General features: G+C 46.8%; 1 protein-coding gene and 1 non-coding gene across 7 annotated transcripts in view; both read left to right on the top strand.

Moving 5' to 3' along the window:
* Get1 (guided entry of tail-anchored proteins factor 1) overlaps positions 1–14,258 on the top strand; it is a 35,426-nt gene extending 21,168 nt beyond the window's left edge. For 4 of the 6 annotated variants that reach the window (XM_027415696.2, XM_035444272.1, XM_027415689.2 and 1 more), the window contains 6 exons: positions 3,221–3,301; positions 5,899–5,970; positions 6,801–6,872; positions 10,616–10,678; positions 11,466–11,583; positions 13,880–14,258. In XM_027415696.2, the coding sequence (XP_027271497.1) occupies positions 3,221–3,301; positions 5,899–5,970; positions 6,801–6,872; positions 10,616–10,678; positions 11,466–11,552 (375 nt within the window). In that variant the 3' untranslated portion in view covers positions 11,553–11,583; positions 13,880–14,258. Of the gene's footprint in view, positions 1–3,220; positions 3,302–5,898; positions 5,971–6,800; positions 6,873–10,615; positions 10,679–11,465; positions 11,584–11,663; positions 11,748–13,879 lie in introns of all 6 variants that reach the window. The other 2 variants (XR_004769818.1, XM_027415694.2) reach the window with 2 other exon arrangements.
* LOC113831172 lies at positions 4,341–4,446 on the top strand. The gene has a single exon (XR_003485346.1). It is a non-coding gene; the product is annotated as a U6 spliceosomal RNA (small nuclear RNA).
* Positions 14,259–23,272: the final 9,014 nt, after the last annotated feature.

The following is a 23,272-nucleotide window of genomic DNA, read 5'->3' as shown; positions in this document are numbered from 1 at the left end:
GTATTCCAGATGTGGCTGGCTTCTGGGGTTCACCCTGTGCTTACCAGTGCCTCCACAGGACCTTCCTGTAAGGATAACAGCCACTGAAAAAGACCACTCTAACTCGGCATGGTCTTATCACAACCACTATAGCCGCAAATATCTTACTTCCAAATAAGGTCACTTTCTGGGGTTCCAGGTGGACAAGGGCCTATGGGGGAGGCACTTGAGCCTGGCATGTGTTGCACGAATTTGCAAGGCAGGATTAGCTTTTTGAGAGGCTCTTTTGGGGGCCCAGCACCCAGCTCCCAAATAATTACACATGGAGACTTATTCTTTCTTATGAATGCCTGGCCTTAGCTTGGCTTATTTCTGGCCAGATTTCCTTAACTTAAGTTATCCCATCTGCCTTTTGCCTCTGGGCTTTTCCCTTTTCTTACATCTATATATCTGTCACTCTTACTCTGTGGCTTGCTGTGTGGCTGAGTGGCTGTGTGGCTGAGTGGCTGTGTGGCTGAGTGGCTGTGTGACTGAGTGGCTGTGTGGCTGTGTGGCTGAGTGGCTGTGTGGCTGTGTGGCTGGCCCCTAGTGTCTTCTTCTCCTTGTTTGCTTGCTCCTCTTTGACGCCCCCCAACCCCCCACTCCTGCAGATTTCTCCATCTTTTTATTCCCTCTGCCTGCCAGCCCCGCCTGTCCTTTCTCCTGCCTCTTTATTGGCCATTCAGCTCTTTATTAGATCAATCAGGTGTTTTAGACAGGGGCACAATAACACATCATTACAGAGCTAAACAAATGCAACATAAAAGAATGCAACACATCTTTGCATCTTTAAGCAAATGTTTCACAGCATAAACAAATGTAACACATCTTAAATTAATATTCCTCAACAAAGCACCCCCTGCCAAGCCTGATGACCCGAGCCCCATCTCTGCATCTCACGTGGTGGAAGAGGACTCCCAGAAGTTATCTGGGACCTCCATACATGCACAGTGGCATGCTCACCTCCCACAGTAAATAAATGTAATCAAAATAACAAAAGCCACAAGAATCCATTCTCCACCCTTCTCCCACCCCTCCTACGCATCTTACTAGACAAGGAGAAAGCTAACACAGGAGCGAGCTATGGCAAGGAATTTTGCTTTTGCTTTTTCTGTAATAGGTCCTTTAAAATATAACAAGATTCATTTAATTTTATTTTTGAAATTTATCTGTGGGTGCTTGCATGTGTGCGCTCCCCCATGCACCTGATTGTGTGCACACACGTGTGTAGGTATGAAGTACCCACGGAGGCCAAAAGAGGGCATCAGATCCCCGGGAGCTGATTTGGATGCCGGGGACTGAATTCAAGTCTACTTGAGCAGCAAACACTCTCAACCGCTGAGCCGTCTCTCTAGCAACCCTTCCTTTCAATATTAGAAAAATTAGAGAAAGTCATACTTGCACACGCTGAAAGATAAAACTATTTCAAAGGGTTTTTGTCGTGAATCACTGCCATCCCAATTCCTGCTCATAGTTAACTATAGTTCCCCGAGCTGAATTAGCTCCAGGCTCCCATTTGGGAGGTCACAGGACCTTTCTCTCTGAAGGGCCCTGTACTCCGTCTAATTCTCTGCTGCCATGTGTTAATTTTCAGCCAAGTTTAAACCAAGGGCCGGGTGGATCTGCTTTGTTCTGGCCTCAAACATAATGCAGGCATTCCTATCTGGAGGCAACCAGTGTTGGTAACTTCTTATTTGAAATGTTCTGTGTGTGCTTGCTGTCTCTAAATATAGGAACCAGGACCAGGGCCAGAGGGTGACAGCAGTCTGACTACATAACTTTTTCTATTATTATATTTTAAGAAACCATTTGTTCACTCGGCTTTGTGAAACCCTTAAAGACATTAGGGTGGCGAGAGAGATGGCTCTGCAGTTAAAAGCACTGGCTGTTCTTACAAAGCACCTGGGTTTAGTTCCCAGCGCCTGCTTGGTAGCTACAACCCAGCTGTAACTCCAGTTCCAGGGGATCTGATACACTCTTCTGGCCCCTGCAGATACCTGACCTGTACACAGTGTACAGACAGACATGCAGGCAAAGCACTCATGAAATAAAAATAAAATGGCATAAACTAAAGCGTCTGTCTGTGCTGGCTAGTTTTATGTCAGCTTGACACAGGCTAGAGTCATTTGGGAAGAAAGGACATCAATTAAGAAAATGCCCCACCAGATTGGTCCATGGGCAAACCTGCGATGCACTTTCTTGGTTGATGACTGTTACGAGTGGGCCCAGCTCACTGTGGGTGGTACCACCCCTGGGCAGGTGGTCCTGGGTTCTACAAGAAAGCAGGTTGAGCAAAGCCATGGAGAAAAAGCTGTAAGCAGCACTTCTCCATGGCATTAGCTCCTGCTTCCAGGTTTCTGCCATGTTTGAGTCCCTGACCTGACTTCCCTCTAAGAGATTGAAAGTGTAAGCAGAAGAAACCCTTTCCTCTCCAAGTAGCTTCTGGTCATGGTGTTTCATCACAGCAGTAGAAACTCTAAGATACAATCGCCATATCCTCCAGGACTGGAATGAAAATGTGGCCATTTAGGCGTTCTCACTGGTTCATGTGGACTCTTTCTTGGTCAGCCGTGTCCTGGGCCCTGTGGGCAGGGGCAAGTAGTGGATGTTTGTGCACCAGGAGGTGTCCTCGAGCCCTGCGCATCTGCTGTGCAGAGCAGATGAAGTCGTCCTGAGCTGTCATGGCAGACAGTATCAAAGAAAGGCAACAGCAGGTGGGGAGCCAGGCATAGTCACGGCCAGGTACCCCCCCCCCCCGAGGGAATTCCTGCCGGAAGCAGCTGAGGACCCAGGCAGCTTAGGCTTGGGCACAACCAAAGATCATCTTTATTAATCTAGATGTGGGCGTCCCTGGTATTCAGGGACATGGGGAAGGACAGACCGCAAAACCAGTGAGTGGGTACGGAAAAGGCTTCTCTACATCTTGTCATTACAGGCACCGAGTACCTGTCCCTAATCATCTCCTGCCCCTCCCAACAGTCTTCCCTCCAGTCCCCCCTCCCCCCGTGTGTATATGTGTGTGTGTGTGTGTGTGTGTGTGTGTGTGTGTGTGTTCTTGTCTATTTTATAGCATTACAGTTTAGTTATCAGTTAACAGGATGTTTTGCATTTGATGACTGACATGATAAGGGTACTGGGATCACTACATATACCAGCTCCCAAGTATATAACGGTTTTAAGTATTCTCTTTCTTTGCTTCAAGGATTTTGACTCTTTCTTCTCTGCAAAAGAAGAAAATATTATTTATTCATTCCTTGGTTTGGCTCCCCCTCCAGGGTCAAAGGTAAGCTTGAACACCCTGTGTGGTCCAGTACAGGCTGTAATAAAGGATGACAGAAGCCGGCAAACATTAGTGCTCATCAGTGGTGCTCTAAGCCAACATGCTGAATTTATAGGAGGCTCAGTGAATTTATATATCACCCTTCTATGGGACTCTGCTTATCTCTATACCATTTCAGTGTGTGTGTGTGTGTGTGTGTGTGTGTTGCTTCAGCATTGACACAATTTTAATATATTCTTCATCCAGGAATTATATGCAGAGATATAATACAAAGGTTTTTTTTTAAAGATTTATTTATTTATTTATTTATTTATTTATTTATTATGTATACCACATTCTGCCTCCACGTATGCTTGCACACCAGAAGAGGGCACTAGGTCTCATAACGCATGGTTGTGTGCCACCATGTGGTTGCTGGGAATTGAACTCAGGACCTCTGGAAGAGCAGCCAGTGCTCTTAACCTCTGAGCCATCTCTTTAGCCCTAATACAAAGGTTTTAACCAGACAATTTTTCAGTTATGCTTTCATCTTGTTCTCATAAATTTCATAATATTTAAGAAACTTGACCACTGCACTCCTTACCTTGACTTCCTCCCAGGATGGACTTGGTTCTGGTGCTTCGTCACAGCAATAGAAACCCTGACTAGGACAAATAGAAAGTGGGAAACACTATAAACCCCCAATGGCCATCCCAGTGACTACTTCCTTCACCAAGGCTCCACACCCTAAAGGTTCCCTAACCTTCGCACACAGGGGGTTTATGGGGGCACATTTCTTATACAGACCACCACATGGACATTGACTTTAAATTTAAAAAAAATTAAAAAGTTGTATTCAGGATTGAACCTAGGGCTCATTCATACTAGGCAAATATTCTTTTATGAGCTGTAACCACAGCCCCAACTGGTTATTTTATGTCACATATAAAATTAAATTATAGATGGATTAAAAGGCTAGATTTTAATAACTATGAAGGTACAGAACTAGTAATATATTCTATAGAAAAATTAAGATAAATCTGTCTCTCCAAAAGCTAAAATTGTGCTTGCTTCGGCAGCACATACACTACAACTGGAAGGATGCAGAGTTCCTTAGCATGGCACTGCACAAGGATGACACAGGAATTGGTGAAGCTGGGTTACATCGTGAGACCCCTCTCAAAAATCCACCCAAAATCTTCAGAAATAACTCAAGGAAAATGGTCACGACACAAACGAAATTAACTGAAAAGACAAAGCAAGTGATTGAAAGTATGTATGCCCTTCCTTTCTAGTAACCAGAGAGATGGAAATAAAGACAGAAATGGTTCCACTTCCATGAACACACTCACAGCCATTAAAAAGCACAACTGTGTTACCTGGTCACAAGGCTAAAGAAAGGTAGGGTGTTCATGCATTACAGAGGATGTGGCACCTTTCAAAAAGAAACCCTGATAAAAATATCCCCACCACTTAATTTTCCAAATTATCTGTTAGCCATAGAGTCACAAACACGGGGACATGTTGATGATCCATCAATGAGGATATATATGAACAAATTATCATGCACTTAATATTAAGCAGATGCTACAAAGGATGAATGAGAAGGGTTTTACTTCACCTGGATAAATATTCACGATGTATTTCAAGCTAAAAAATCACGAGACATAGCCTGTCTTTGTTTTTGTTTCAAAGCCCACAAAACAGGAAAATAACAAATCCCTCCAATAGCTAATATGTATCAGAATGGCGTTAGGTACGTAGCAAATATTAAAGATTAATTGTTATAGGAGGATGGCAATGGAGGGCGTGTTTGGAGAGTGTGTCTCATGAAGATAACCTGATGTTTTAGAAAGTGGGGGACCATTTCATGAGACCATCACATGGGGCCTTTGATGTGGCTCTGCCCGAGCTTGTGTTATGATGCTTTCTGTTTTTAGGCTCTTAAAATTATCTTAATTTTAATTTTATTTTAAGTGTATGGGTGTTTTGTGTTGGGAGAGATGTTGGGCCCCAGCCCCCACGGGATCCCCGTGGGTTGATAACCACAGATGCATCCTATTTTCTAGTCTGACATTACAGCCAGTGGGGTTTTCCCACTGTGCTGTAAGTCTGTATATAAGGCTGCTCCCTCCCTGCAATAGAGAGACACACACACACATTCTCTTAGCGCAAATGACTGGACATCGCTGCTTTTAACTAAATCTCCAGGCTTTCGCCTGATACTCAGACTTAGTCGTGGTGCAGGCACCACAGTTTGGCCTGCATGTATGTCTGCACATAAAGTACATGCCTGGTGCCTGCAGAGTCCAGAACAGGGCATTGAATGACCCCTGCAATTGGAGTGATGGATGGCTGTGGGCCACCCTGAAACTGAACCCATGTCCTCCGAGAGGGCAGCCAGTGTTCCCAACCCCTGAGCCTTCTCCCCAGCCGCAGCTTTCATGTTCTTGCTACTGCAGTGCTGGTGGTGATGACGTCATCCCTAAGTGGGACCCACTGTTGCACGTTGTGAATAAAATGAAGCCCAAAGATAAGAATAATTCAATTAGTTAAAAGACAATGAATTGTGAGTCATGGTCCCAAGACAATTTTCAAGTGTTTTTAACTCTTTGGTATAGGTGACAAAGTCTGAGGAAGCTTCTTCCCTTCCCAATGGAGATGTGGCCGGAGAGGCAGAAGGCGCTGCAGAGGTAAGGGCTGGCTGGTGCTGCCAGAGTCCTCAGGGTGGGTGCACAGGCCTAGCATTTCTTCTTTTGTCTACCTATGTCTCTCTCTCTCTCTCTCTCTCTCTCTCTCTCTCTCTCTCTCTGTGTGTGTCTATCATTTATTCTCTTATCTACATATCATCTATCAATCGCCATTTCTCTTTATCATCTATCTTCCACCTACCTATTATCTGTATTGTATCTATCCACATACCTATCATCATCATTATCTATTATGCCTTTTATCTATTGTCCGTCTGTCCGTCCATCCATCCATCCATCCATCCATATTACCTTATTCACTTAAATCCATCCATCTATGCATCTGTTACCTTCATCAACCTTAAATGGGTGACTCAACACCCTTCACTGTAGGGAGACAACATAACCACACCTCCTAAGGCCTGGCTACAGGTGTGCCCGACCACGCCCATCAGGGTGATGTGTGAGAGGTTTAAAGGGATAGACAAGACAGATGGTAGCTCTCTTTCCTTGCTGCTTTGGCACGCTCTGTCTTCCCGTTGGTTGGCATTTACCTATTAAAAAAGATACCCTGACCTTACTGGCTACGCATCGGTTATTCATCGTAGTATTTCACCCAGTAGTTTATGGCTGCAGCCTACAGGCAGTCTGTTAGAAGCTTGGGGACTTTGGGAGTTTGTGTCAGCATCTAAGTGACCTCATATACAGGAGGTGCCTTCTAGCTTCACTTAGGTGCCAGAACTGAAACGGGAAGGCCACAGCAAGCGTGGCCTGCTGTTTCCTTGAGAGCTTACCGAAGGCCAGTGATTCTTTGGAGTTTCTTTTCCAAACAGGGAACAGAGCAGGCCGAAGGAAGTGGGGAAAACAAGTCACACAAAGAGGACGACGTGTCCCAAGAGAAGAATGTGAGTGTTTGCTGTGTTCACAGTGGTTTTGTTTCGTCTGTTAGTGACTGAACTCCTGTAAGGTGCTGGGAAATGTGCCGAGTTCACAGCAGCGAGGAAGAAGAAAGTGGACGATGAGAGAGTAACTGGGAGGGACCAGGTGCTGAGAAGGCCAGAGGGAGGACCCTGAACCGGGCCTGGTGGGAAGCGGTCAGTGCAGGCTTCAGCCATTCATCATGTATCCAGGGAGAAGTCACATGCACATTCTTGCTCAGACACGAGTCCTGACTCCTTGACTTGAGTGATGAGTAACTCCTACATGTAGCTCCCTGTGAACCTCCTGGGGAAAAGTGTCCTTGGGAAGGAAACTTGCTGAGTTCCGAGTTCAGGGGACCCACAAGTCCCAGCAAGTCTGAGGCATGCATGGGACCTGCTCCTAAAGAGATTTGCTGTTCAGGGACAGCAAGATGATAAATGATGTGGGGATTATGTAAGCAGCAAGAGCAATGGGTGTGCGGACTCCTTAAGGAATGGGGGAATGTGGCTGACAAGGCCTGGGGTGGCATTGGCTGCTCAGGAGCCTTGTGGATTGGGGTGGGCTACAGGCCTCTGGCCCAGGCTCCCTATGGGAGAGTTTCAGCGTGAACATTATGAGAACTTCATAAGATGGTGGAAACATTATAACTGGCTCATGTTTGTGCTGGTTCTTATCCAGGTAAAGTTATCTTATGGAAAAGTCCAAATGGTTTTGAGGCGTGTTTGTTGCCAGCTGGTGGTCTTCATCTGAAAATCTCCAAGCCCTGGGCTTGGTGACACATGGCTGAAGTCTCACCACTTTGGCTCCTCCCCTAACAAGTCCTCACAAAAGTGACTTCCGTGAAGGCCAGCATGGACGTAGCTCCAAAAGCTTGCAGGCCCAAGACTGGGCTAAGGGCCAAAGACTCAAGGGACACCCCCAAGCTCTCTCCTGCCAGTTCTAGGGCTAGCTGTCCTTTCAGGTCACGCTGGCAGGCCTCAGCACCATCATCACCACCCATGTCTGACAGTCGTCACCACTGACACCTGTCCTTGGTTCTGTCCCGGTGCCATGTCAGTGGCCCAAGCCTTGGCTAAGTTCCCAACAAAAAAATAGCTGCTGTGTCTAAGACATCTCATTCCCCATGTCTGCTCCTGGTGGTTCCTATGGAGAGCTGCACTGTGTTGCTCATCTGCAGGACGGTTAGCCCCAAATAAACACACAAAGACTTAATTTATAAACTGTTGGCTGATGGTTAGGGATTCTTACTGGCTAGCTCTCTCTTAATTATTAACCCATAACTATTAATGTATGTTTACATGGCTTTATCTTACCAGAGAATGCCTGGTGTGTCCTATCTTCCCAGTCTCTACCTGTCATCTCTTCCTCGAGGCTTCTCTCTCTGTCTTCCTCTCCTCAGCCTTCTCCTGGTCTCATAGCCCCGCCTATCTTCCTCCCTGGTTATTGACCAATCAGTGTTTTATTCATCAACCAATAAAAGAAACACACACACACACACACACACACACACACACACACACACACACACACGGACATCCCCCATCAGCACCGTGACATCCTTTGGGTTGTATGACACTTTTGGTGCTGGTTCCCGCCCTGTTTGCAGTCCTGTGATCCCTACCCTGTTTTCTGCAGTCCCGGGAGCATTTGACTTCATTGACCCAGCACCTACAGCTTTCTTTGTAATGCTTTTGCCTATGTATTTATTTTCTAACCATAAAATTGAGTTCAGGCATTGTGCGTAGTTGGCTTTTTAACAGCTGCCTAGTTGAGATACTGTTTAGTTCTGAGAGCTTATGCTGGAAAGCCTTTGAAACTAATGTCAAGTACCTCCACTTAGGAAGCAGGAGTGGTATTTGATAAATGTATTCAGTTTTATTGGTCGATTGAGTCACTGTCCCATGCCAGGCAGAACCTCAGTGATTAGGAGGAAGCAATGGGAAGGCAAAGCCCCGCCCACCCTGATGAGGAGCCTTATTTTGACTGCTAGGATGACAATATCTAGGGCCCTTTGAAACTACTTTAGAGACTATTTATTATTATTGTTACTATAATATAAACATATATATATATATATTTGTTTTTTAAGGCAGGGTTTCTGGTGTAGCCCTTGCTGTCCTGGAGCTTGCTCTGTAGACCAGGCTGGTCTCCAACTTACCGAGATCCACCCACCTCTGCCTCCCAGAGTGCTGGGATTAAAGGTGTTTGCGCCACCACCCCCTGGCTTTAGAGGCTATTTCTATGAGAGTTTTTGGTAGATGACTTTCTCCAGTGAGTATATTGTCCAAGGATCTAAGGTCATTTTAAATATTATAAGGAGGGCTAGGTCTCTCTTCTGTTACTGACAGTCACCTAAGGTTGAGACCAGCAGTTACTGTGGTAAAACCTCCCCCACTGCCGTCCAGGCTGACTCTGTGGTTGCCCCATTTTTAACGGTACCTTGTTTCACTCGGATATGAAAGGTTCTTGGATTTATGAAAATGTAAAACTACAGAATTGATAGCCCTATGATCATATGATGACATTTAACCTGATGGCACAAGGATGAGGAGGAAATGAAAGTTCCCCAAGAGGCTTCATGTGTTCCTGCTCCCAGCCACTTAACTTGTGTTTATCGAATGAACCACTCAGTTCCACCAGCAGCAGGATCTTAGAGATCCTGAAAATAAAAAGGGACAGATCACACGCTCAGGGAACAAGCACAGCAGCCAGAGAGATAGACAACTCAGTGACAGCTTGGGAGCCAATCTGAGGACTGCAGCTTGAGTCTTCTGGGTTAGGAAATGTCTTCCCCAAAAACCTGATTTTGAGCGGCTGCTGATGTCAGAGAATCTCATAGGGTTCAGTTTTGCTGAGCAAGGAGTGAGGAGGAGGGAAGCCAGAGGGTAGGCAGGGACCAGACAGCTGTCAGCCACTGTTTTAAACCGTAAAGGAGACGTTGTGAGTTTAATAGGAACTCAAGGAGAGAGTTATCAAGAGAACAACGGCCTCTGGGGTCTCCAGGTGGGAGAATGCTTGATGTATGGAACAAAGGGTTCTCATAGGTTCCTGGGGATGGGTTGGAAGGGTAGCGGGTTCCACACCACGTGATCCAGCCTGTGGGCCGAGAGCCAGAAGGCCAGAAGGAGTTAAATAAGAGTAAAGTCATCCTGGAGTCTGGCATCAGGGAGATGGGCTCATCTCAGCTGCGGGAGGGAGGGAGGGAGGCTGTGTAAGTCCACACTGGTGTTGCTCATGGCTCCAACTGAAGGTGGACCTGTGACATCCAAGGTTGCCACACCCATTTCTCTTAAAGTGGCAGTGTCCTTCAAGGTCTGTAAGCTAACAGCTAGCCAAGACCATGAGTTTGAATGAGAGCAAACAGGGGAGGGCATAGGAGTTGGAGAGAAGAGAAGGGGGAGATGATGTAATTTTAATCTCAATTATTATCGCTGTGCCTCCGTGCACATTTGGAGGTCCAAGGATCAGTTCTCTCACTCCACCTTTCTGTGGGACTCGGGCCTTGAACTCAGGCTGTTTTGTGGCTGCAGTGAACGCACACTTACAAGGCTATGAAGGCAGAAAGGACAGTTTTATTTCTGGTTGAAAAGCTTAACTGCTTGCATCTCTGGCTGAACGGTGCTGGATCATCACAGCTTTGCTGTGTGCACGCCCTGCGGATGAGCAACGAGCTTCCATCTTATCACGGCTTGTCTGCCCTAGAAATTCACCTTAAACCTTACTCCAGACTCTCTTTCTTTGCGGACCTAAGGAAGAAGAGGGAGAAGAGGGAGAGAGAACAACAGAAGAGGTAGGGTCTGCCGTCTTTAGCCGCGGTTTAATCGGCTTAGTGAAAACATCCGTTGATGAGCCAGTGTTTGTGTTTGTGTGTGTATTTGTGTGAATGTGTCTGTGTGTGTGTGTGTATGTATGTGTGTGTGTCTGTTTGTATGTCTGTGTGTATATGTATGTGTCTGTGTGTGTTCATGTGTGAGTGCATGTGTCTGTGTGTATGTGTGTGTATGTGTGTGTGTGTACGTGTGTGTGTGTGTGTATGTCTGTGTATGTCTGTGTATGTGTGTGTATGTGTATGTATGTGTGTATGTGTATTTATGTATGTGTGTGTGTGTGTGTGTGATGTGTGTGTGTATCTGTGTGTGTATGTGTGTGTGTGTGTGTGATGTGTGTGATGTGTGTGTATGTATGTGTGTGTCTGTGTGTATGTGTGTGTGTCTGTGTCTGTGTGTATGTGTGTATCTGTGTGTGTGTGTACGTGTGTGTGTGTATGTCTGTGTATGTCTGTGTATGTGTATTTATGTATGTGTGTGTGTGTGTGTGTGTGTGTGTGTGTGTGTGTGTGATGTGTGTGTGTATCTGTGTGTGTGTGTATGTGTGGTGTGTATGTCTGTGTGATGTGTGTGCCTGTGTGAAGTGTGTGTTCATGTGTGGTGTGTAAGTGTGTGTGGTAACCGGAGGGCAGTGTCAGATGTCCTCTTCTGTGTGGCAGGTGTCACCATGAGCCCTCAGCTCTAGTGTGGCATCTTGTTCCCACTGTGTCCTGAAGCTTCTCGGTAATGACGTGGTTTTGTGAAAACTAGACGGAAGAGGCAGCAGAGGAAGCAGCAGAGGGAGAGGCCGAAGAAGAGGAAGCCGAGGAAGAAGCAGGACAAGGGGAAGACTCTTAGGCCTTTCAGGCCGGTTTTGCAACTTTCCCAGGTAGGAGCAGAATTCTGGGGCTGAGTTTTGTGTCCCTGTGCAGGTCTGTGTGACCTCTCACGCACATCTCTCCTGCCCAGCTCTGGATCTGCAGGCCTTCAGACTACCGTGTCCACGACTCGGCACTAGAGCATGATGGGAAAGGAGCACTCTGACAAAGAAGGGTTAGCGAGCATACATTTCCTCCTCTACATTGTGCTGTAACGACAACACATTTGCAAATGCCAGCCTGCTGCTCCCAGTGTTGTCCTTGTGACCCAGTCTGAGGCACAGTGGATCTTCCTCACAGTTTTTCTGCCACAACTTTAAAACAAAACAAAAACAAGCAAACGAAAAAACTAAAAAGTGTTTTACTCTCCTTCCTGTCCATATTGCGCGATCTCTCTCTCTCTCTCTCTCTCTCTCTCTCTCTCTCTCTCTCTCTTGTGCGCGTGCGCGCGTGTGTTTGTGTGTGTGTGTGTGTGTTCAGCATGGGCATTCTTCCTCAACATTCTCACGGACAAGACTCCGATATCAAGATGGTGAATATGGCCAGGCAGTGGTGGTGCACACCTTTGATCCCAGCACTTGGGAGGCAGAGACGAGCAGATCTCTGTGAGTTAGAGACCACTTTGGTCTACAGAGTGAGTTCCAGGAGAGCCAGAGCTACACAGAGAAAGACGATGACTAATATGTTTTCTTGGAGTTGATGGGAATTTCTGTCCCAATTTGTTATTAGACCTTAAACTATTATACTCTGTTTATGTCACAAAGTAGATCTAGGCCATGGCTTCATGTTTCCCCACCACTTTCTTTCACGCTGTTGACATACAGACCTCTACTTTAAGGTCAACTGTCCATCCTCTGCTGAGGAGTGAATTTGGACTCATATTTAAGAAAGGAGGAAATTGGCAGTTTTATGAAATTCCATCTGAAGAATTGGGAAACACACGCAAAAGTGATGGTATTTATCATTGAACCAGCAGCCAAACAAATGGCTACAGAACCACAGCCTCCCGTGCACTATGCAAATCCACGGATACTCTCGCTACTTGCAGAGTTCCGTAAAAACTATGCAGCTTTAACCTGATGATTATAAAGATACTGAATGTGAAATGGCACAGCAGAGAGAGACGTCTTTGTGCTCGGATGCTGTCCAGGTCCAATTCCAAAGCTAAAATAAAAATGAAAGAGCAGTGTAGGGCTGTGGCAGAGCATTTTATCTGTTTCTTCTGAGGGTGCTAGGTCAGAACTCAGCCCATAGTAGTCTGTTAGGTACCTGGGCATGACGGAGTGAACCAGGTAGCACCCTGCTTCATTCACCCTTGGCTCCCGCTGATTCAAGTGTGTCATGGTTGGCAGCAGGATCAGAGTCTCTCAGCTCCCAGAGGCAAACCTGTCCCTTGCCTAAGGAGCTCATACTCACTCAGTTTGAAAACCCGATCTGCTGGAGACCAGGGCAGTGAATAGAACAGCGAAGGCTTGTCTCCTGTCCAATTTAGAGTGAGAATCCAAACTGATGCTTGAGTCTGAGGAGCAAATAGTGTACAGTGTTCAGATTCAGTTTTGTTGTTATTTGCTTATTTCTTTGTCTTTTGCTGCAGAGTCTTGCTCTGTCACACTTACTGACTTGAAACTCCCTATTTATATCAGGCTGGCCTAGAACTCATGAACTCACAGAGATCCTCCTGCTTCTGCCTCCTAAATGCTGTAATTAAAGGCAGGTACCACAATGCCCAGCACAGTGTTCCGATACTGAATACTACTTCCCGAGGCTGGAGAGATGGCTCAGTGGTAAAGAGTACTTGCTGCTCTTACTGAGGACCCAAGTTTGGTTCCTAGGATCGACACCGCCTGTAACTCCAGCTCCAAGGGACTTGATGTCCTCTTCTGGCGTCCACGGGCACCCTCATATGTGCATGACACACACGCATTCACACACACATAAAAATAAATCAATAAATAGACACTACTTCCCAATGATTGTTGCTCAATGCCGCCTCCTAATGTAACCTTACATTGTTGAAATTCCCTTTTAGGGACTCTTGTAGGTGCAGCCTCTCTGCTTTCCATGAACAAAAATACCAAGGAAGCTATAGTTAGAGGTGCCTTTCTTCTGGTATTTTAGATATGTTAACTCTGACAGCCAGTTCAAACCTGGCTTGGTTTTCATGAAAGAAATTTATTCTATCTTCCCTGCTTTGGGGCCAGAATTGGTAAACTGGTCATGCCTTCCCGGATTGTGTGTTGAATAGCAAAGGTTACAGTAAACACTCCTGTCTTTAACAGTCTTCCCCTGATGTTTTCTTTCTTTTAGAATATTGGAGCCACAAGGCCACATTTCAACTCTCTCTCCACTAACTTGATGTAATCTTTGGCTTGAAGCCAGCACCCTTCCCTCAGCGTACCTGGGTTCACCGAGGACTTATGCACTTATGTACTCACTTCACTGTATCAGCGTGAGGCTAAGTGTGAAGACGGCACACGTACTGTGCCCGCAATTCTTGGTCTTTGCTTAGTTTTTATTTCTTTTGCTGCGCACAAGTAGACCTTCCTTTAGTTCTCTGTGAACAGGAGCTTACTGCGAAGCAGCGGGAGTAGTGTGTACTCTGTGTACTTCTTGTTTTAGGCTTGGCTTTCAAAACAAAACACTTCCCAGAGAGCAATCACAAATAAAGATTGATAGCAATAATCTATCTAGTCTTACCGTTTTTCTTCCTTTCCCTTTCCCCTGTGGACTTGAACTTGCTCTGTCTGTTCAGACTAAGTCCTGGGTACCCTGAGGTAGATTTGTTGCACTAATTGGTTCAGGTTTTCAAATGGCAGTGACTGTCTTGTATCGCATCACATCTTGTGTTGCACAAAGTGCTGTGTGCACCCTGTCTGTGGAGCCTGACTGAACTGTCACACTTCCACCCACTCAGGCAGGGATGCAGCTAGGACCAGACAGCTGCAGCCTCATGGCCTGTACATTTCTTAGATACAGGAACAAACACCTCTGCTTAGTTGGCTGCTGACTGATTTCAACCATTCTGTCTCACTGGGAGCCATAGCCTGGGGTGTGGGTCAGGGACAGCTACTGCAGTCACCTGGGTGTGCTCTGGGTAGATTGGACAGCAGCATAATACTTACTGCCCATGTTACTTTTCCAGAGACATTTTTCTTCCCCATGACGTCCTGTGACTCCCCCTTCTCCCTGCTGTTCCCTGCAGTTCTTGCTGTCTCTGTCTTCTGGGGGGGGGGATGGTTCTGTCTTTTCTGTGCTGTCCCCTCCTGTCACAGTGACTGTCAGTGTCCCATGGAGTGATGTGGACTTTCCCCTGTGCTGTTTAGGAATGTCTTATGTGGTTACAGCAGTCACGGGGATCCTGGAAACTCTGGGGAATAGCTTGTTAGACCCCCGAAAACTCAAGTATCCGGGGTCCCAGGACACGTTCGCAGTCACCCCAATCACCAGGCGGATTCGAGAGCTTGCTGCAAACTGCACGAGGCTTTATTGTAATTTAACGAGCTAACCCCATGTTAGCTCGGGTCTTTTCACCCATCCGCCATGGTGGATGGCTTGCAAAAGACCGCTCCTAGGGGCTCCCGAGAGATCTTATAGGACAGCTTAAGGGGAGTATCTGGGGTACGCACAGGCTCACGATTGGTGTGCCTCCAGGCTTGGAGGGCTTACCCTGTGTTGATTGGTCAACTGGTTGTTATGGCCCATAGGCCCTCCCAGGGTGGTTGCTATGCTCTCTACGTCATTGCTGTGCGCTTGTCCGTAAAGCACACCCAGGGTGGTAAAGCATAGTGCCACCAGCTAACTTCTGATTGGTTCCTTGTCACGAGGCAGGCATCTGACTTTCTAGTGTCTAGGACAAGGTCATAGAAGCATTATGGCCGTTATGGCTGCCAAAAGGGAAGCTGGTCCCTTCATAGCTCTTTTCTTATTACCTTGGAAACAAAGAAGAGATGTTTCGAAGAGAAAATTATTCTTCCCCAGATCATTGAAGTAACTTCCTTTAAAAACATTCCTCCCAGCCCGCAGTGGTGGCACACACCTTTAGTCCCAGCACTTGGGAGGCAGCGGCAGGCGGATCTCTGTGAGTTCGAGACCAGCCTGGCCTACAAGAGTTAGTTCCAGGACAGCCTCCAAAGCCACAGAGAAACCCTGTCTCAAAATCTCCCCCGCCAAAAAACAAAACAAAACAAAAACCAATAACCCCCCCCCAAAAAAACCAAAAAAACCCCCCAAACCAAAAAACATTTCTCCCTTTGCTAAAAGTAAGGCGAGAGACTGGTGAAATGGAAACTCCGATGATTAAAAGTTAATTCCTCCTTCTTTTCTTTTTTGCACTGAATTGAGTTCTAGTAGCATTTTAAAAAGCAGCACTTCTTGCTGGTACTTAGGATTGGCGTTCAGTCCTTCCTCAGCCGAGTAAGAGTGAGGGAAACTAGGCTCACTGACATTTACCTCTTAGTCCACAATTTTTTTATTTGAATTAGAAACAAGATTGTTTTACATGACAATCTCAGTTCCCTTCTCCCTCCCTTCCTCCCCTACCACCACCCCCCAACTAAAACCCTACCTATCACATATCCTTTCTGCTCCCCAGGGAGGGTGATGCCTTCCATAGGGGGTCATCAGAGTCTATCATATCCTTCGGGATAGGGCCTAGGCCCTGAGCCAAGACCCCAGTGTGTCTTGGCTCAGGGAGTATCCCTCTATGAGTCCACAAATTTTTAAGCAGGAGGTGAAGGTGGGAGTGAATCCCCCTCCCAGTGAGGGGTCATGTCTTGAGGAACAGCAGCAGAGGTTGGCCTCTTGTCTCCATAAGCACATGCATGGTGTACCCCCAATAACTCAAAATCCCACATTAAAACAAAACAACAAAACACAAAACCAAACCAAACCAAGCCAGAAACCCCTCTCAAGACATTGACTGGATTTTATGGCAATCTGATGGGGCTAGAAGATTAACGAGTTTGATTAATCTAAAGAAGGCCCGAGCATTCAAAGTAAGATTTCTAATTAGAAAATCAATGACACAAAGGCCTCTTAGACGCCTTTTTCAGCCCCTTTCACGCCTCTTCCCAGAGAGGTGCCCTCCGTTCCTTCTGTTCAAGAATCTACCTCATGCACTAAGGACAGCTCGTTCTTGTGTTCCAGATTAAGGTAGAACAGGGAGCGGGTGAGATGTTGTGTCTGCAAAGCATCTTGGGGAATCTGAATATTTTCGGAGTCCTCCAGTCCTGAAACCTCTGACAAAGCGGCAAGTGGCCCGATCTGTAATAACAGAGAATTACCCTTAGGTGGCGACAAAAGACCAGCTTCTTGGGCTGGTGTCGCAGCCCCTAGGGCCCACTGCCTGTTTGTCCACTGCCGGCTGCTGCGGGATGAAATCTGAGGTGTCTCAACCAGGAGGAGGAAGAGAGCAGACAAGATTAAAATTTGTGAGCTAACAAGCACATCGTTTACAAAGCTTTTATCCGATTTGCTTTGCTCAAGATGTTGTGCAGGTCTAAAATTAATACATGTGTGCATTAATATTAATAATAATAATAATGTGTGTATTAATATTATATGTAAACACACATATCCTGAAATAATGGGTTTCATTATGGCCTTTTCATACATACGTATCATGCATTTTTGCTGCTGTTCAGCCCTTATTGCAACTCCTCCCTCTGCTGCTTCCCACATGAACCCTTTTTCGTTTCCTCCTCCTCCTCCTCCTCCTCCTCCTCCTCCTCCTCCTCCTCCTCCTTCTCTCTCTTTCTCTCTCTCTCTCTCTCTCTCTCTCTCTCTCTCTCTCTCTCTCTCTTTGTTTGCTTTCTGAGACACGGCTTCTGTGTAGCTTTGGAGCCTGACCTGGAACTCGATTTGTAGACCAGGCTGGCCTCGAACTCACAGAGATCCACCTGTCTTTTGTCTCCTGAGTGCTGGAATCAAAGGCATGCACCACCACTGCCCGACTAAATTTTATTTTTCTTTAAATGTGCATGGCTGTTTTGCCTTCCTGTATGACTGTGCATCACATTGGTGCCTGGTTCAGGGAAGCTAGAAGAGGGAGTCAGATCTCCTGGGACTGAAGTTTCAGACAGTTATGAGCCACCATGGGGGTGCTGGGAATCAACTCCTGGTCCTTTGGAAGAGCAGCCAGGGCTTTTAACCAGCCATCTCCCCAGCCCCACCCCTTTTCCAGCCCAGTTGTACCTGGGTGTGTCCTGCAGAAGGGGCTCATTTAATGCTTAGTGGCTGGCCTGAACAGTTGCCATGAGTTCCTGGTGGCAATTTTTAGCAGGGAGAACAATTTCTGCCTGGGAATAACTCAGGGAGGTGACAGGTGTATAAATCTTGGGTTATCTTTAGTTGGTAGTGTAGCAGGTCAGTTTTCTTTGTGGGTCCTTGCTAAAATATTTATCTAGGGGCCCTGACAACCCAAACAAGCTAGATTTATCCACCTATCCTCAGTAGCCAATTAGAGGCAAAGAAGGGGCTGGAGATATGGCTCAGCCAGTTAAGAGCCCTGTGTGCTCTTCCAGACTATCCACAGGTTTGCTCACAGCTGTCTAACTCCATTCCCAGGCGATCTGACATCCTTATCTGGCCTCCACAGGCACTGGGCACACTCTACATGTCTGGTGCACAGACATACATGCAGACAAAGCACATGCTACAATAAAAATAAGTAAATGTAAGAAATAAAAGTAAGAGTACAGTGACAGGGCCAAGCAGAGCATTCGAGGTGCCAGGATGCAGACCAGACGCTGCACAAGATCCCTGGGGGAAATTCCAGTTCCTTCGGGGATAAAGGGACACAAGTCTCTCTGGAATATCTTGATATCTGCCAGGACAGTTGCAGGGAACTGGAGTCAGAATCCAGTTCACCTAAGTCTTCACAGCTAAGGCCTGGGAAAGGACACCAGACTTCCTGGCTTCAAAGAGCTGTCTTCTCACAGCTTGAATATACTTTTATGTCCCTCCAAACACCACACACAGTTCTCTGCTCTGGGATGGGCTAACTGCCCTGGAGCTCACACAGTTCTCTGCTCTGGGATGGGCTAACTGCCCTGGAGCTCACACAGTTCTCTGCTCTGGGATGGGCTAACTGCCCTGGAGCTTGTGTTGTAGAGTGTGCCTCTCTGAGTAAAACAGCCACAATCTTGGTGGGATCCACAGGGCCTGCTTGTAAAGTCACCACAGTTGTGTTTTTCTACTGTTGACATTCCCTATAGACAAAGGGACTGGGGGTAGTCATTGGACATTCTCTTGAAATTCTGTCCTCTTCTCCAAGCCATCTGTGTGCAATTCTGCCCCAGCTGAGCAGGGCTTCCCGAGTCTGCACAAGTATTTAGTTTATGGGCTGGGGGAAGACTTCCATATACAGTGACTTGAGGAAGCCATTATCCACGCTGGGGTTGTTGCCTTCTAAGGGTCTTGATCAGGTTCCTTCCTTTTCTGTGACAATTAAGGGTTTAAAAGGTAGGAAATCTTGAGCTCATCAGGCAACAGTAGGGAAAATCTCAGACTCAGCAGATAGGATCAGCCAGTAAAGAAAGGCTTTTACTGGGGGTGAGAAAACACACAGGCACAGACACACAGAGATACACTAGAGATAACCACAGAGAAACACAGACACACAGACACACACAGACACACACACAGACACAGAGATACACAGTAGAGATAACCACAGAGAAACACACACATAGACACACACACACACACACACAGAGAGATACACAGAGATACCCACAGAGAAACACAGAGACACACACAGACACACATACACAGACAGAGATACACATAGAGATACCCACAGAGAAACACAGACACACATAGACACATACACACACACACACATACATACACAGAGACACAGAGATACACAGAGATACCCACAGAGAAACACAGACACACATAGACACACACACAGACAGACACAGAAAGACACACACATGGGGACACACACACAGAGGGAGGGAGTGTTCAAAAAAGGGAGTCACAAATAAACAAAGGAACTAAAATCAGAGGGGGGAAAAAGAATTGACTCTCACACAATTACTCATCTGCATGCTCCTTTCTTTTTCCCCCTCTTTTCTCTCCCCAGTTCTTGAGGGTACTGGTATGTATACATTTGCAACAGTAATTCTAGTTTCTCAGTGTCAGCAAGGCAGATAAGATTTACACACAGAGCAATAAACTAAAACTGTCAGGAGAAACTTTTAGCACCAATTGCTTAGGGCTGTGGGTCAAGGAGAATGTCTAAGTTTAATTTGCACAAGAAACAAAACTTGGCACCTTCCAGTGCTCTGGCCTCCGTGGTGGCACAGGCCTTCAGGAAAGTTTACCTTTCCCTGAGGATGAGCAAATGGGCTGACCACCTTTGTCTTTATCTTCTCAGGGGAAATAGGAGGGAGTAGTAAATCTCCGAGTTAAAATCCAGAGTTACTAAAACAAGTTATTTTTCAGTACAGGGTTAATTTAGGTCATTGCTTCTCTATCTGCCAGTGAGGTAAAGCCAGGGCATGCCCTCAGAAAGGGGGGGGTTCTATTCACCAGTCCAACGGGGTGGGGGCCGTGTCCCTGGGGTCTGCAGCACTCTTGGTGAGGTCTTAATTGTAGCCGAGGACTACAGGGGTCTTCTTTCTGTACCCCTGGGGAAGCTTGGTCTCTCTATGGACAGTTTCTGACAAGTGATGCCTCTATCCCTGGGTGTATTTGTATATCTGCTTTTTTTTTGATCCCCTAAGGGCGTCAAGTATGGAAAACTTTAAAATGCCTGCTTCTAAAATTTTCGTTCAGGGTTCAGAAAAAAGGAGCCACAAATAAGGAACTAAAATCTGAGGGGACAAAAAGATTGACTCACAATTGCTCCTCTGCATCTCTCTCTTTCTTTCGTAAGGACCCCCCCCCCCCGGAAAGCTCAGACATCCAGGATCTCAGCCCAGGACTGCAGTCACCCCAATCACCAGGCGGATTCGAAAGCTTGATGCAAACTGCACGAGGCTTTATTGTTGTTTAACGAGCTAACCCCATGTTAGCTGGGCCTTTCATCCATCCACCATGGTGGATAGCTAGAAAAGACAGCCCGAAGGGGCTGCATAGAGATCTTATAGGGCAGCGTAAGGGGAGAGTCTAGGGGTACGCACAGGCTCAGGATTGGTGTGCCTCCAGGATTGGAGGGCTTGCCCTGTGTTGATTGGCTAACTGGTTGTTATGGCCCTTGTAGCGCCTATCTCGACCCGCAAGAAGGACACGACCATGACTCTTCTTCAAGCAGTTTATTCAGGAACCTTGTACATCAGCTTCTCCTTTTACTTCTACCTCAGCTTCTCTCTCTGCTTCTTCTCTCCCAGCCCCTGGCAAGCCCTTAAAAGCAAGCTCATTACCCACTTAGCTCACGCCACCTGGGGATCCCGGATAGGTCACAGCTGGAGGAGGCACACCAGATCCACTAAGCGCTTCCAAATAAGGCTTTACAGCTAAGCTCCGTCTCCCTGGCATCCAGCCAGGTGCCATCTTGGGGCTGTGGCTCCCCACAGTTCCCCCTTTTTTATTTAAAAATAACACAACAGGCAAGGGTAGAGGTCTAATCCCTGAAATCAAGGGACTTTGTAATGACGCCACGCCCAGTTATCAGCCGGGCTGGTGCCACACCTGTCCGGTATCTTTTCTCAGAGATGGGAGTACGATACCAACCCATATGCAATCAGACATGCCCTTCATGAAGCCTCGGAACGCTGACTTCAAGTGCAGTACTTCGTCTCGAAGCCTGAGTGGGATGACTGCTTAGCTCTTTAGTACTGTTAGCCAAGCCTGAGGTGACTGCCCTGCCTCCAGGGCTGCGAAGGCTTGTGCAATCGTGGCATTACTTCTCTGCTGTGTGACCCTCATCCTGCAGATACACCATAAGGCTATGAAACTAACTAGGATAAGCATTCCTCCCAGGGCACCCATTCCCGCCCACTGTTTCAGATGATTCATGGCTTGAGTGATCCATGCAGACAGTCCTTCCGCAACCGAGATGTCGACCCTGGTGGAATTCACGTGCACTATGGAGAGTCTCAGCTCCTGCATCAGCTTGTCAAAATCCCCAGACCAGTTGCCTAGAAGATACTGTGAAGGTTGTTTAGACATGTTTGCTGCTAAGGAATAATTCTGATAGGAAACAGCTGTTACACACAAACCAGGCATTCTCCATTCACATCCCAACTGTGCCAATTGCCATAAAGTATCCAATTGTTCCTGTACTAGATCAATGCGTTGATTCAAAACCATAATGCCACCTTTCAATTGAGCATTAAGGGTAGATTGGATATCCAACGCAGTGGCCACATTACAAACACAAAGGGAGGCCAGACACACACAGGAGTAGGAGCAAAGAATATATTCCTACCAGGAGCTAACAAACTAACTGTACTTTCAAAGATCTGAGAGGTATTCCAATGAAAAGAGGCATTTCCTGGGGCTATGTAGAATCCCTTCCTCTCCCAGGTCTTTACCAAATCTCCATATGCTAAGTGCAGCAATTTCAACTCCTTACTAGTTAACAGAATGTCATCCATATAGTGGACACATCTCACAGCAGGGTATTTCTCTCTAATAGGAGCAATAGCATGACACACAAAAAGCTGACACATAGTGGGGCTATTGGCCATACCCTGGGGTAAAACCACCCACTCATATAATGGTATGGAGAATAGAAGGTAAAGTAAAAGCAAACCTAACACTATCCTGCACACATCACAAATCAGGTTCTTCATGATTGGGTAGGGCTGACAGCAATGGTAAACCACGCTGCACAGGCCCCATGACTTGCATCTATTTATTTCCTTCAGCTGTTCTAACGTCTCCTGCCCCTCTTCTACAGCCTTGCGGCATCTTTGATCCTCTAGACAGCTGCGAACCATTTTCCAAATAGGCCGAGTCCCTGGCTTTAGCGTTCCCTGTGCCCAGGCAAAATTTAGATCTTTTCCAAGCTTGTCCCAGCAACTGGTGGTTAAATTACCGGAATCAGCAAACCAGGGGGCTACCACATCAACCTCTTGGATAAATCTCTCTAAAGTACTTTTCTTTAATTTCAATCCCTTAGACCGTAACAGCTCTTGAAGAGCAATGAAAATTGGTTGTGATGTTGTAGTTCCCATACTTTCACTTTTGGTTTCCTCTGCTTTGTCCGTTCCCGGAACTTTATCGCTCCTTACCGGAGACCTTATTGCCTCTTTACCGAGACCCTTATTGCTCCTTACCGGAGACCTTATTGCCTCTTTACCGAGGTCCTTAACTTGGTCCCGACTTACCTGGGACTTACCAGCCGACTGCCCTGACTGCAGGAAGTTCTGAGCCGTTCACCCTCGGAGGTCCCCGTATGGGCCACCATTTGTCACGCCTATCTCGACCAGCAAGAAGGACACAACCACGACTCTTCTTCAAGCAGTTTATTCAGGAACCTTGTACATCAGCTTCTCCTTCTCTCTGCTTCTTCTCTCTCTCCCAGCCCCTGGCAAGCCCTTAAAAGCAAGCTCTTTACCCACTTAGCTCACGCCACCTGGGGATCCCGGATAGGTCACAGCTGGAGGAGGCACACCAGATCCACTAAGCGCTTCCAAATAAGGCTTGTTTACAGCTAAGCTCCATCTCCCTGGCATCCAGCCAGGTGCCATCTTGGGGCTGTGGCTCCCCACAATGGCCCATAGGCCCTCCCAGGGTGGTTGCTAT

The sequence above is a fragment of the Cricetulus griseus genome, chromosome 4 (genome assembly GCF_003668045.3).
Source record: "Cricetulus griseus strain 17A/GY chromosome 4, alternate assembly CriGri-PICRH-1.0, whole genome shotgun sequence".
NCBI classification, from domain to species: Eukaryota; Metazoa; Chordata; class Mammalia; order Rodentia; family Cricetidae; genus Cricetulus; species Cricetulus griseus.
Note: the sequence above shows the minus strand (reverse complement) of the source record. Positions and strands in the feature narration are given on the sequence as shown.